The sequence below is a fragment of the Zerene cesonia genome, chromosome 15 (assembly GCF_012273895.1).
Source record: "Zerene cesonia ecotype Mississippi chromosome 15, Zerene_cesonia_1.1, whole genome shotgun sequence".
Taxonomy (NCBI): Eukaryota; Metazoa; Arthropoda; class Insecta; order Lepidoptera; family Pieridae; genus Zerene; species Zerene cesonia.
In genome coordinates, this window is record NC_052116.1 from 7,666,295 (window position 1) to 7,677,588 (window position 11,294).

Genomic DNA, 11,294 nt, shown 5'->3' on the forward strand with positions numbered 1-11,294 from the left:
TTTATCCTTTTTTTAATCCCCAACGCAAAAAGAGTGGTGTTATACGTTTGACGTGTGTGTCCAACTGTGTGTCTGTCTGTGTGTGGCAACATAACTCTCGAATGAATGCAGTGATTTCAATTCAGTTTTTTTTGTATTAAAGGTGACTTATGGGCGAGTGATCTTAGACATGTTTGATGAAAATCGGTTGAGCCGTCTATTTGTTTAAAACGTAATATATTTTTTATAATGGCATGATCATAACTTAAGACAGAAGGTCATTTAAGTAGAGACTGAGAGATGGATCTCACAACTTTTAACGGTAGAGAGACTGTACTGCGAGACTTGGGTTTTTCTTTACAGGATGTTATTGGTGGCATCTCATTTCCTTTCATAGAGTCCTACTTTTTAGTCCCATTTACTTCTAACGAATCTTTTTTACATTGATCAATTTGTTGTTTATTGTATATTAGTCTTCTTTGTTTTATCATGATGCTTTCGAGCAATTTAGTATATTTATTTCTTAGATTTTCGTACTTGAAGACATGTCTAATCATATGTATTTAATTCCGTTTTACAAGTTATTATCTTAACATAATACAAGATACACGTTAAGGGTGTGTTCTGCCCAGGAAACTGAATTTTTCTCTAGGAACATAAGACCAATTTGTATGGAAAGACATTTTTTTATAATTCAAGATATTTTCCTATGGGAAAGTTTCATAGTCTAAACACACCCTTACCCACCCTATATCCCCTTCCGTTATACCTCATATAATAGGTACCTATCTACACCTATTACTTTTTATTATACAGTAATAATGATTCATTAACTACAAATGTAACCCTGTAATCCTATGCATTTATATGGGATTCCAAAGTTATTCATGCAGTTGGTGTATTTAGTAAACAAAATTACAGCATATTTAGGTTTTCCCATGATTAAGGCACTAAACTCTATTTTTATTCTAAATTTGAAGCTTCTATCTGCTAATAGTACCTTGGACTTTTGATGACCTGTGAGTTAGTCAGTGACAAAACTCAGGTACTTTAACAAATTGTCATTCTCAAACTACTGGTTCAAATTGTTTGAGATTTTAAATATACCGTGTTTATACAATGCCTGATTAGTTACTGAAAATTTAGGTTTCTTGTTTTATCCACAACGAAATTATAGGGGGCTCGAAAATAGCCTGAATTGCTTCGGGATGGAACGGATGGTGGGGACATGGTAGTGCCACCAGATACAAAAAGTCCAATTAAGCAACAAAGATGAACTTAAAAATAAAATTAAGAATATACTTCAAAAATTTAAAAAAAAAATTAAAAAAAAAAAAACCCCGACACAAGAGCAAAAAAAAGAAGAAAGAGACTCGGTCCAGCTGTTTCGGAGGAGTATGGTAACTAGCATTTTAACACGGGAATTTTACATATATCTATATTATAATATAGTAGATATAGTATAGATATATATATTACTTAATCAAGCAGCCTGTACTACGATAACGAAGTCACAACGTGATTCATTGATATAAAACAGGTTGTCACCGTCTGGTTTGTATTATTTACGTGTTGAAGTCCATTGCAAACGTGTCTCGTTTTATTCGTCTGCTGTTTGTGTACAAACAAACATTGTGTTGTGATAATCTAGTGAGTCTTTTATAATTACATTGATATAATTTATTTATAACATATTATCATGATAAACTGTCACAATTAATTCGTTATTATCTGTTTATAAATATAAGGTAGCATGTTTTATCATTTATAATCAATTTAGGTACTTTGTTTGTCTTCCTATTTTTAATCGTATCCTATTCTGTCTGTATCCCTTGCTCGACTGATTTAAATTCACAAATTGTCAAAACCGTCTAAGGGATATTACGAAAGTAAGTTTTGTATACGGTTGTATACTTTATATCTATAATAGATCTCTATACAAAGTCATATAAGATTCTATTTGATTGGTTATCAGCTAAATCAATGCAAATTGCAGGTCACAGAAAGGTCAGAAGTATTTGTCACATGACAAGCCGCTAGTACTAAGTGTTTTTAAAAAAATCTTCTTAAAAATTGATCCTACAGATTTCTCCTGTAATTCAGAAAATTTAACGTAATTATATTATGAAGTGAGATGACACTTATGATGGTTTATAGAGAGGATATGAGCTGCAAATGTATTACAAATATTTAAGTATATTTTCTTTCCCAACAGATCATGATTTTTCTAATATGGACGGGTGTAATTTTGGCCATAGTTTACATATATCTTCGGCAAATTTATTCAAGATTCACGGCAAATGGAGTTAAACAAATTGACCCCGTGCCTTTTCTTGGGAACATGTGGCCAGTTATAACAAGAAAATGCCATGTCGTTTATGATTTAGAGAAATATTACAATCAATTTCCTAATGAAAGGTTGGTAAAGCATTTTATAATAATTTATAGTTAAGTAATATAGAGTTACTACACAGTTCCCTACCGGCTCTTCTCTGTAGAATTGTTTTCCGAACTGTTGGTAAATGTTCAAACTGTGTTATGACGATTCAAAAGTGCTTCTGTAAGAAGTCCAATTCAATAAATAAATGTTTGAGTTTGAGTTCAGAAATAGAGTTATCTAAATTTTCAAATTAACTAATTTTGGGATGACAACTAAATTTTTTTTACTTGTTACAAAAAAAAAACAATAGAAAGAATTTATTAAAATAACATATACTAATAGACTTTTATTAATAATGTTAGTTACCAAAATTACAATGAAGGCATATATAAAAAAAATCTGTCATATCAAATGCAATTATAAAAATATTCATATTATAATTTGAAAGGAGTTTTTTTCTTATTTAATTAACTTTGTGACTACAAATTTTTCCGGCAATACCTTCACAAGGACTCTTACGAATCATCAGTTCGTATGCTCGATTTTTTATTAAAAAGAGACGGGTTGCGGTTACGTGTCTATGAATTTAATTGTTGCAGGTTCGTTGGTAAATTTGAATTTATGAACGCAGTCGTAGTGGTGAGAGACCTGGACTTGATAAAGAAAATAACTATAAAGGACTTCGAACATTTCCTCGACCATCGCGGGTTTACGGACGAGGAGGTAGAACCAATATTCGCGAGGAACCTTTTCTCTTTGAGAGGTGAGTTGTGGCGTAGTCGTTTGTTAGCTACGCTCTAGCGCCTCCCCGGCCTTGCATGCGTGCAATTATAAATATAGATAAATCTATTGCACACAAAAGTTACATAAAAGCAGACAAAATATGGGATAAATTATGCACAAATAGGGGCAATAAAGCAAATAGAAGTTAGACGTATTGATAAATTGAAAGATCAATTAATTTCTCGCACGCTCGCCTGGTTCCAAACCCTCGATTTTTCACTTTAAAGTCTGAAGTTCCAACCACTGCTCTAGAGCTTCCTATTGAAAAAACGCATTAAAATCCGTTTCGCCGTTTTTAAGATCTTAAAATATACAAAGTACTACGGGAAGAGTTGTTCTAATACTATGAAGTGGATATTTTAATATTAAAGAACATGTATTGGAAACTTGAGTATAAGTACTTGATATATCTTAGTTAACATTACAATAAAATTCTCGTGTCAATAAACCACTGCACTGTGTACTGTACTGCACAGGTTATCTTATCGTAGCTGAAAAATATATTTTCATTTTCATAAAAACTTTTAAAATGTTTCCTTAACTCTTACAATTCTCAAATTAAGGGAAAATCAGCTAAACTGTGTACTTTATGGAAAAACCTCTATAAATAAAAAAAAATCCCTCATAATTTTTCATTGATTGCCCATTTACTTCTTAATATTATTCTATACTTATGAGAACATCAGGCAGTCTATTTACTTTATGGAAAAAAAGCCTCTACAAACTTGTACAATCACTCCTCATTATATAACGTTTATTGCCCATTTGCTGGAAGTATCGGTTTCATGAGAAAAATTGATTAAAATTTACTCCAGGCACTTAAATGCTGTTCGGTGTTGATCGTGACTTTGACCTAATTAATTTGATAATTAACAAGCTTAAAAAAGCATAATGGAGTATTCATTTTCAAAAAATGTGTCAACTCTCGATCCCAGAGCATCAATAATAATTAATATTAACATTTATAATTTCAATGCTCGGAGGCCCATATCCTTTTCCTAACCATTCCCAGTCCTTTCCTTTATTCCTATCGCCAATCCTTTCTTAATCCCTTCACAAAAAGTCGGCAATCCATTTGTAGAGGCGTAAGGTCATCAATGGACCTTATGCGTCTCCAAATGTTCATGGGCGGTGGTAGCGCTTACCATCAGGCGCATACCCACCAGCTCCATTGCCGACTGTAACATAAAAAAAATATGCGCTCATGAAATTTCCAAAGCATTAAGCGAACTCATTGTGTTTTGGTTTAGGCATTTGTAGAAAATTAAAGAAATACACTATACTATACAAAATTGTTTTGAAGATTCTATTAGAAAATTTAGAATATAATGTATTTCATTATTATTAATATACACTCCCCAATCACTCTCTAATCTTAATCATTATTTATATTATGGCATGCTAGTGTTAGTTACTCTTTTATAAAAGTTATATCTAAAAGCGTCTAAAAGGTTTTTAGAATACATCATAAACAAACTTGAAACATCTAATGTGTCTATAGGCACACACAACTTGATTTAGAGATCTATTTACAATGGATTAATTACAGTATTATTTACACCGGCTGTACATAGAGCAGTTGAGAATTATGTCATTATATATATTGTCATAAGAATTGTTAATTTGAGGCAATATTTGAGATGTCACAGTACGGTGAAAATGTATCAAACAATTATTCGATAACATTTTATACATCAATGGTGATTAAATACATACTATAAAACAGTTTTTAAGCTTATATGTTAAAAATAAATATGTGTGCAAATTATCATACTGAAATATATATAAGAGGAATAGTCTCACACATTCAGCAATGTAAAGATTTGTTTGATTTAATAATATGCAATTATCTATATACTAGTTTCTCCCCGCGGTTTCACCCGCGCAAGTCTGTATCCCATAGGAATATCGGGATAAAAAGTCTATATGTTATTCCAGTTGTCCAGCTATCTACGTACCAAATTTTATTGTAATCGGTTCAGTAGTTTTGAGTGAAAGAGCAACAAACACACACACACATCCTTACAAACTTTCGCATCCATAATATTAGTACGATATCATACAAGAATATTATGAAAACTTTGTTTCAGGCGAAGAATGGAAGGACATGCGGTCTACCATGAGTCCAGCGTTTACCAGCTCCAAAATTCGAGTGATGGTCCCTTTCATGGAGGAAGTTGGGAACCAGATGATACAGGCTTTGAAGAAGAGGATTGATGATTCTGGAAGTAAGATCTGTTAATATTGTGTGTGTAATAATCTAGATATATATTAATATCATTTTTAGATAGATTTTGATATTACTTTGCAGTGATATACCAAACGAACACGTAAGCTTTTTTCATGTCATAGCAGGAAACTAAGCTGGTGGTTCGCCTGTAGGCGATAACCACTCAAACTCAAACATTTATTCATTCAACTAGACTGCCTATAGAAACATTTTTGAATCGTCATATGACACAGTTAGACAATTAACCACCGGTTCGAAAGGCAGTTTCTACAGAGAAGAGCACGTAACTGTAGTTGTTCTTTTAAAATAATATAAACCTACTACCCACGATAACAAATGTATGTTATCTATATGCATGCTACTATTTCATGCCGGTCTTCAGTGTAAAAGCTAGCTAATTCTTTGCTTTAAGATGGCTTTATAATGGGAGAAAATATTAGAGGGCTATAATATAGATATAAATATATAACTAATAGTCATATAAATATTCAATTAATTGTTTACTTCTTGTCTTTCTTTCACGTCGTAACGGAGCGATTATTTTGTATGACTTTTATGTCTGGAGATAGCTAGGAGGCTAAAGAATGACATAGCCTACGAAGCGAGACGCTTGGGCGAAGCCGCAGGCGAAAAACTAGTAGGTACATATGAATGTTAATGAATTTTTAATTATGAATAAATAAAATTTGTATTCACATAGTCACAGGCTCTGATGTATGAGATACACGTTCATCTCATAAACCTATTGTCTTTAAATGACATCATTCTAAGGCTAAAAATACCCTAGTCGTATTATGACATTGGTTTATCTACAGAATATTCTATGATGATGGCAGTATTTATAAAATCTTTTAAATTCAAACTAAAAGTTGGTAAACACATAATCCAAAAGATTTGTTCAGGCGTAGCTATGTGATAGCAAAGAATGGGCCGTCGAGGCCTCATGATCGATTTATTGTATTGTTAATTTTTTTTCAAATATAAAGAGATTATTTCAAAACTGTACACAACCAAAAAATATATTGAAACAAAAACGAAACTGACTTTAAATTTTTAGAACTAGACTTAATTTAAATGGTACCATACGAGAGGAACCTTCAAATAAAAAATACTATACAAAATCGGTTCACCCAGTAAGAAGTTATGAGGTAAAAACACAAATAAACAGGCGAATTTATAACCTCCTCCTTTCTTTTAAGTCGGTTGAAAACAGGTGTAATTAGCATTAGGTAAATACTTATTACAGCTTGAATAAATGAACTTATCAACCTTAATTAGTAAAATTATATTTTATAATAGTGTGACCTCCATATTATATTAAGCACAATATTTTCAATTATCGCGTATCTACCAAAACTGGTTTTTAATTTATGTTTTTAGTAAAAAATCAAGGCTAGGCTTAAACTATAAGGCTATTTGGAAATTAATTATACAATAAATAGATCATATATAGATCGCAAGTAATATCTTACCTGCTTAGACTTGCACTTAAGGTACCCTTAATATCGTAATTAATTATATATTTTTGGCCCAAGAATCAGTAAACAACTAAGTCATAAGTTAATCGATTGAGTCACACTCGATTTAGTTACATTATTTTGTATTGTTATTATCTTTTACCCGAAGGTATAGTCCGTCCTGGGCTTTTCCCGGCATTGTAGCCGTTCCTGTCGTATTTTCGGGTTCAAAGCCATCGTACCTTTGGAAACAAACGATCTTGTGCTAGAAATCATCTAAATTGGATGATGGGTTAAGGCGTGAAGAGACAGATCGACGGATGGAGTTACTAACGCATATTTAATATTAGTAGGGATATGTTCGTTTATTTTTCTTGTTTGTTCTGTCTTTATACATATATATATAAGTGTGTGTGTATAATATATGTTCTGACTTTATGTTTTTATTTTGTTATTATACAATGGAGGTACTTATAATTAAATTATGCTAAGTCATAGGTGTGTTGTGTATTGAGGTGAATTATTTTAAATAACAGCTGATTATGTAGTTAAGTAGTGAAACCGGTTTGAAACAAGGTTCCTCGAAGCGCTTGATCAAGTTTATTACGTCTTAATATATGGTATATTACGACGTAATATTACAAAACATACCTATGCATAAATTATTCGGCTGCTTCTTTGGTATAGTATTAAACGTGAACGTACAACTGAGGGGTCCTGGGTTCGATTCCCGGTGGGGTCTCACCAAAAATGCCTCGGTCTGGCAGGATACAGAAGGTTAATCACCTACTCGTCCTAAAGAAAATTGAGACAGAGACAGATTTATATCATCTGCTACCCTCCTATTTAACATGGGACTTCACAGACACATGAATTACTAAGAAGTAGCTTTAACAAACACAGTCCCAAAAGCAACGAAATCCCGGGGTTCCCTGGATAGAAACTAACACATGTCTATTCTCGGGTCACAAACTATCTTTGTATCAAATTTCATCCAAATCGGTTCAGGTGTGCAGAAAAGACAGAAAAACAGAGATACTTTCGCATAAATAATATTAGAAGGATAGAGATACAATATATAGAAACACATTAACTAAGTATTATGAGCCGGGAGGTTATTTTTTGTTATGTGGATATTGTAAAACTATTAATATCACATATATTTGTTTTTTTTTTGTTTGTATCTCCGTCAATTCTTTAAGTCCAAGAGTTCAACGCATTTATAATTGACACCACTTTAACTTTATATGATACACCAATCATTCGATATTGCGTAGTTTTTCAACCGACTTCAAAATAACGAGTTGGTTATCAATTCGACTGTAATTTTTATTTGCTTTGTTACCTCAGAAATTTCTACTTATTATACATACTTAATTTAAAAGCTCTTACTCCCCCTAAATTGTTATGGGACCCCATATCAATTTGGTTAAGTTCTGACAATTTGAAGACAGTAAAGATATTTATTTTAAACTAGCTGTCCGCCTCACCTTCGCTCGTGGTACATATATAGCCCATAACCTTACTCAATAAATGGGCTATCTAACACTGAAAGAATTTTTTTAATCGGACGAGTAGTTATTGAGATTAGTAAGTTCAAACAAACAAACTCTTCAACATATTAGCATAGATAGGTGGATTTTCGTAGAGTATAAATTCCAACAATGTGGATTCACATTACACGTAAATCTGAGATAGGAGTTAAAACCTGTTGTTTTTTTAGCAAGTCATTCTTAATGTGACCTTAGAATCAAAACACGATATCTGCGCAGTGTACTGTTTTTTTATATGTTTTGTTTTTGTACAAACAATCAAAACAAAATGAATGTTTTCTTATTTATTTCCGGTCGTTACGGTCGCAGTGATATTTTTTATGAGCTTGTTATCAGTCTAGTCTCTTCGAATTTTGTATTTGCTTTGTGCCAGTTGACCCCACGATCTCTGTGCTGTGATTTTTAGCGTTTCATACCTCAGAAGGAAATATTACGAAACCCTTATAGGATAGGTAACTTTATTGCCCTTCTGTTTGCCTGTTTGTCGAGACCATTTTTCTCAGGAACGCGTTGAAATTTTTATCAAATACTGAGATCTACTTTTAATTTTGTAAAAAATATCTAACTTCTAAGCGGACGTAATCAGAAGATTCAATCATTTATGCTTTAAATTTTCAATGCTAGCAAGGAAATCAAAACCTACAGGGTACTTCCCGTGAACTCAGTAAAAATCTTGAAATTTGGTATGAAGCAACGTCTTATAGCATAGACAAAGAAACAATTGCTAAAAGAACACTGTTTTAGTTACAGCAAATAATCAAATATATTTTCGATAATTTTTAACTTACTACTAGGGGAGTAAAATTGAAAATTGGGATGAAGCATTTATAGCACAAATAAAGAAAAAAATTCGAAAAATCTTCATATTGTATTCCATCATATATGTATTTAACAATTTGGTTCTGCTATGGTTGCATTAAAAACTGTTATTATTACCGTTACTTAGGAATAAGTAATAAAACTTACTGTCAATGTTAGGTAGGATTAAAAGAGTTTTATAAAATAAGGTTATAAATATCCGATTTTCATAAAACTGAGATACTTCAAAGAAATTATAATACATTCAGAACTTTCCGAACGTTTAAAAATTATGCTAGAATAACTCACATAAATGAACCCTGATAATATTTCATTCTCTAATACTAAATCATATCCTGGTTAGTATATATTGTATTTTAGTAAAAAAAAATGTGTTTAAAATCTGTAAAATTTAATATAATAAAATAATATGTCTTGTAAAGGTTTTGGTGGAATGTTACCCACTTTATTGTTTTACTTTCAAGCTAATCAGTAGTAAATAGCAGTATTGAATTATTTTAAGGCGGCACAATTGAAGTGGACTGCAAGGATCTTACGACGCGTTTCACCAATGACGTGATCGCGACGTGTGCTTTCGGCCTAAAAGTGAATTCCCATGAAGCCAACAACGAGTTTTACGAGATGGGGAAGGAAGCTGCCCAATTCAAAATACGGCAGATGCTTATGTTTTTTGCGTATACCGCTTTCCCCGGCCTTGTTAAGGTGAGATGGAATCATTACAGGTTACGTAGGTCTTTCTTACAAAAGTGTCATACTAGCTGCGCCCCGCGGTTTCACCCGCGTAAGTCCGTATCCCGTAGGAATATAGGGATAAAAAGCTGACACATCCTTAGAAACTATAATATTATGTATAAGCAAGATAGGATTGGTTTAGTGGTTTAGACGCGAAAAATAGAAAGATAGACAGAGTTACATTCGCATTTATAACTTCTATTAAATATCCAGTGTCATCCTTATCATCACATGAGTAAAAATAAAAACTAATTCGATCTGCAAGATTTTAAATTATAAATGATCTTTGAATAGCATTCTAGAGTTATTTATTTCTGGTTTCATAAGCATTGCAATAAAATATCCGCAAAAAATAAGTATGATGAGGTTCAATTGCGAATCTATATAAAGAATGGGGTTGTTGACCTTTAAATTGCGATTACAACCGTCAAAACAATCCGCCAAAAATCGCCGGTTCCGAAAACAATTTGTCCCTTTAACCTTGACGAATTATTGACCTCTGGGCACATTAATCAAACACCACAATATGAATAATTGGCTTTGAAGTTGAAACGAGTCTGTAGATTGTTTGTAAACACTTTCTTGATATTTTCGTCAACGATTAGAGTGAAGGTCATTCATTACGTACCTTCAGTAATTATTGAACCGTTATACAATTTGATTTAACACAGTAATGGTATGAAATTTTCCTAATTCAGAAATTCAGTCATTGGCTTTTTGCTATAAAATTTTACAAATTTAGATTACTAATTGTACATGAACTAATGGATACTAACTAAATGAATTTATACAATTTGATTAGACATTTAAAGAAAAAAACCGCATCATATTGAAATTAAAAATGAAATGCAATGGAAACCGATCTTTCCATTTCGTTTTGTATCAAATAACTATTCTCATTATATTAATAAATTATTCTATTTCAGAGACTGAAATTGACGCTGTTTTCGAAGTCAACAACACGTTTCTTCACTCGACTGGTTTTGGACACAATGAGCAACAGAGAGGCTAATAAAATAATTCGACCTGACATGATACATCTCCTAATGGAAGCTAAAAAAGGTAAAATTATGGGCAACGAAATGTGCGGTATTTTCACTATAATTTCTATAGAAAGGAGTGTATTTATTACAATCTAAAATTGAAATTACCTTTACATATCTCATATATACAATATGTCGCCGCGTTAATATAAATATTAGTGCATGTTATCTTTGAGTATTTTTGTCGTCATGGATTTGAAGTGTAGGTGTAATGACTTTAACTATTTACAAAGATAATAAAGCTCATCCAAACAATTAGTTGAGTGCTATTGAAGTAATTATACAATGAAATGTATGATTGTATTCTTAAGTGGAAAT

The 11,294-nt window shown here is 32.0% G+C and overlaps 1 protein-coding gene across 2 annotated transcripts in view; it reads left to right on the forward strand.

Annotated features, from left to right (window-relative positions):
* The first annotated feature begins 1,510 nt into the window (after window positions 1–1,510).
* Window positions 1,511–11,294, forward strand: part of LOC119832237 (cytochrome P450 9e2-like) — a 13,538-nt gene continuing 3,754 nt past the window's right edge. The window contains exons 1-6 of one of the 2 annotated variants that reach the window (XM_038355894.1): window positions 1,511–1,629; window positions 2,195–2,397; window positions 2,959–3,122; window positions 5,233–5,370; window positions 9,704–9,903; window positions 10,860–10,995. In XM_038355894.1, coding sequence (XP_038211822.1) covers window positions 2,198–2,397; window positions 2,959–3,122; window positions 5,233–5,370; window positions 9,704–9,903; window positions 10,860–10,995 — 838 coding nt within the window. In that variant the 5' untranslated portion in view covers window positions 1,511–1,629; window positions 2,195–2,197. Of the gene's footprint in view, window positions 1,630–2,194; window positions 2,398–2,958; window positions 3,123–5,232; window positions 5,371–9,703; window positions 9,904–10,859; window positions 10,996–11,294 lie in introns of those variants that run through there. The other variant, XM_038355895.1, reaches the window with a different exon arrangement.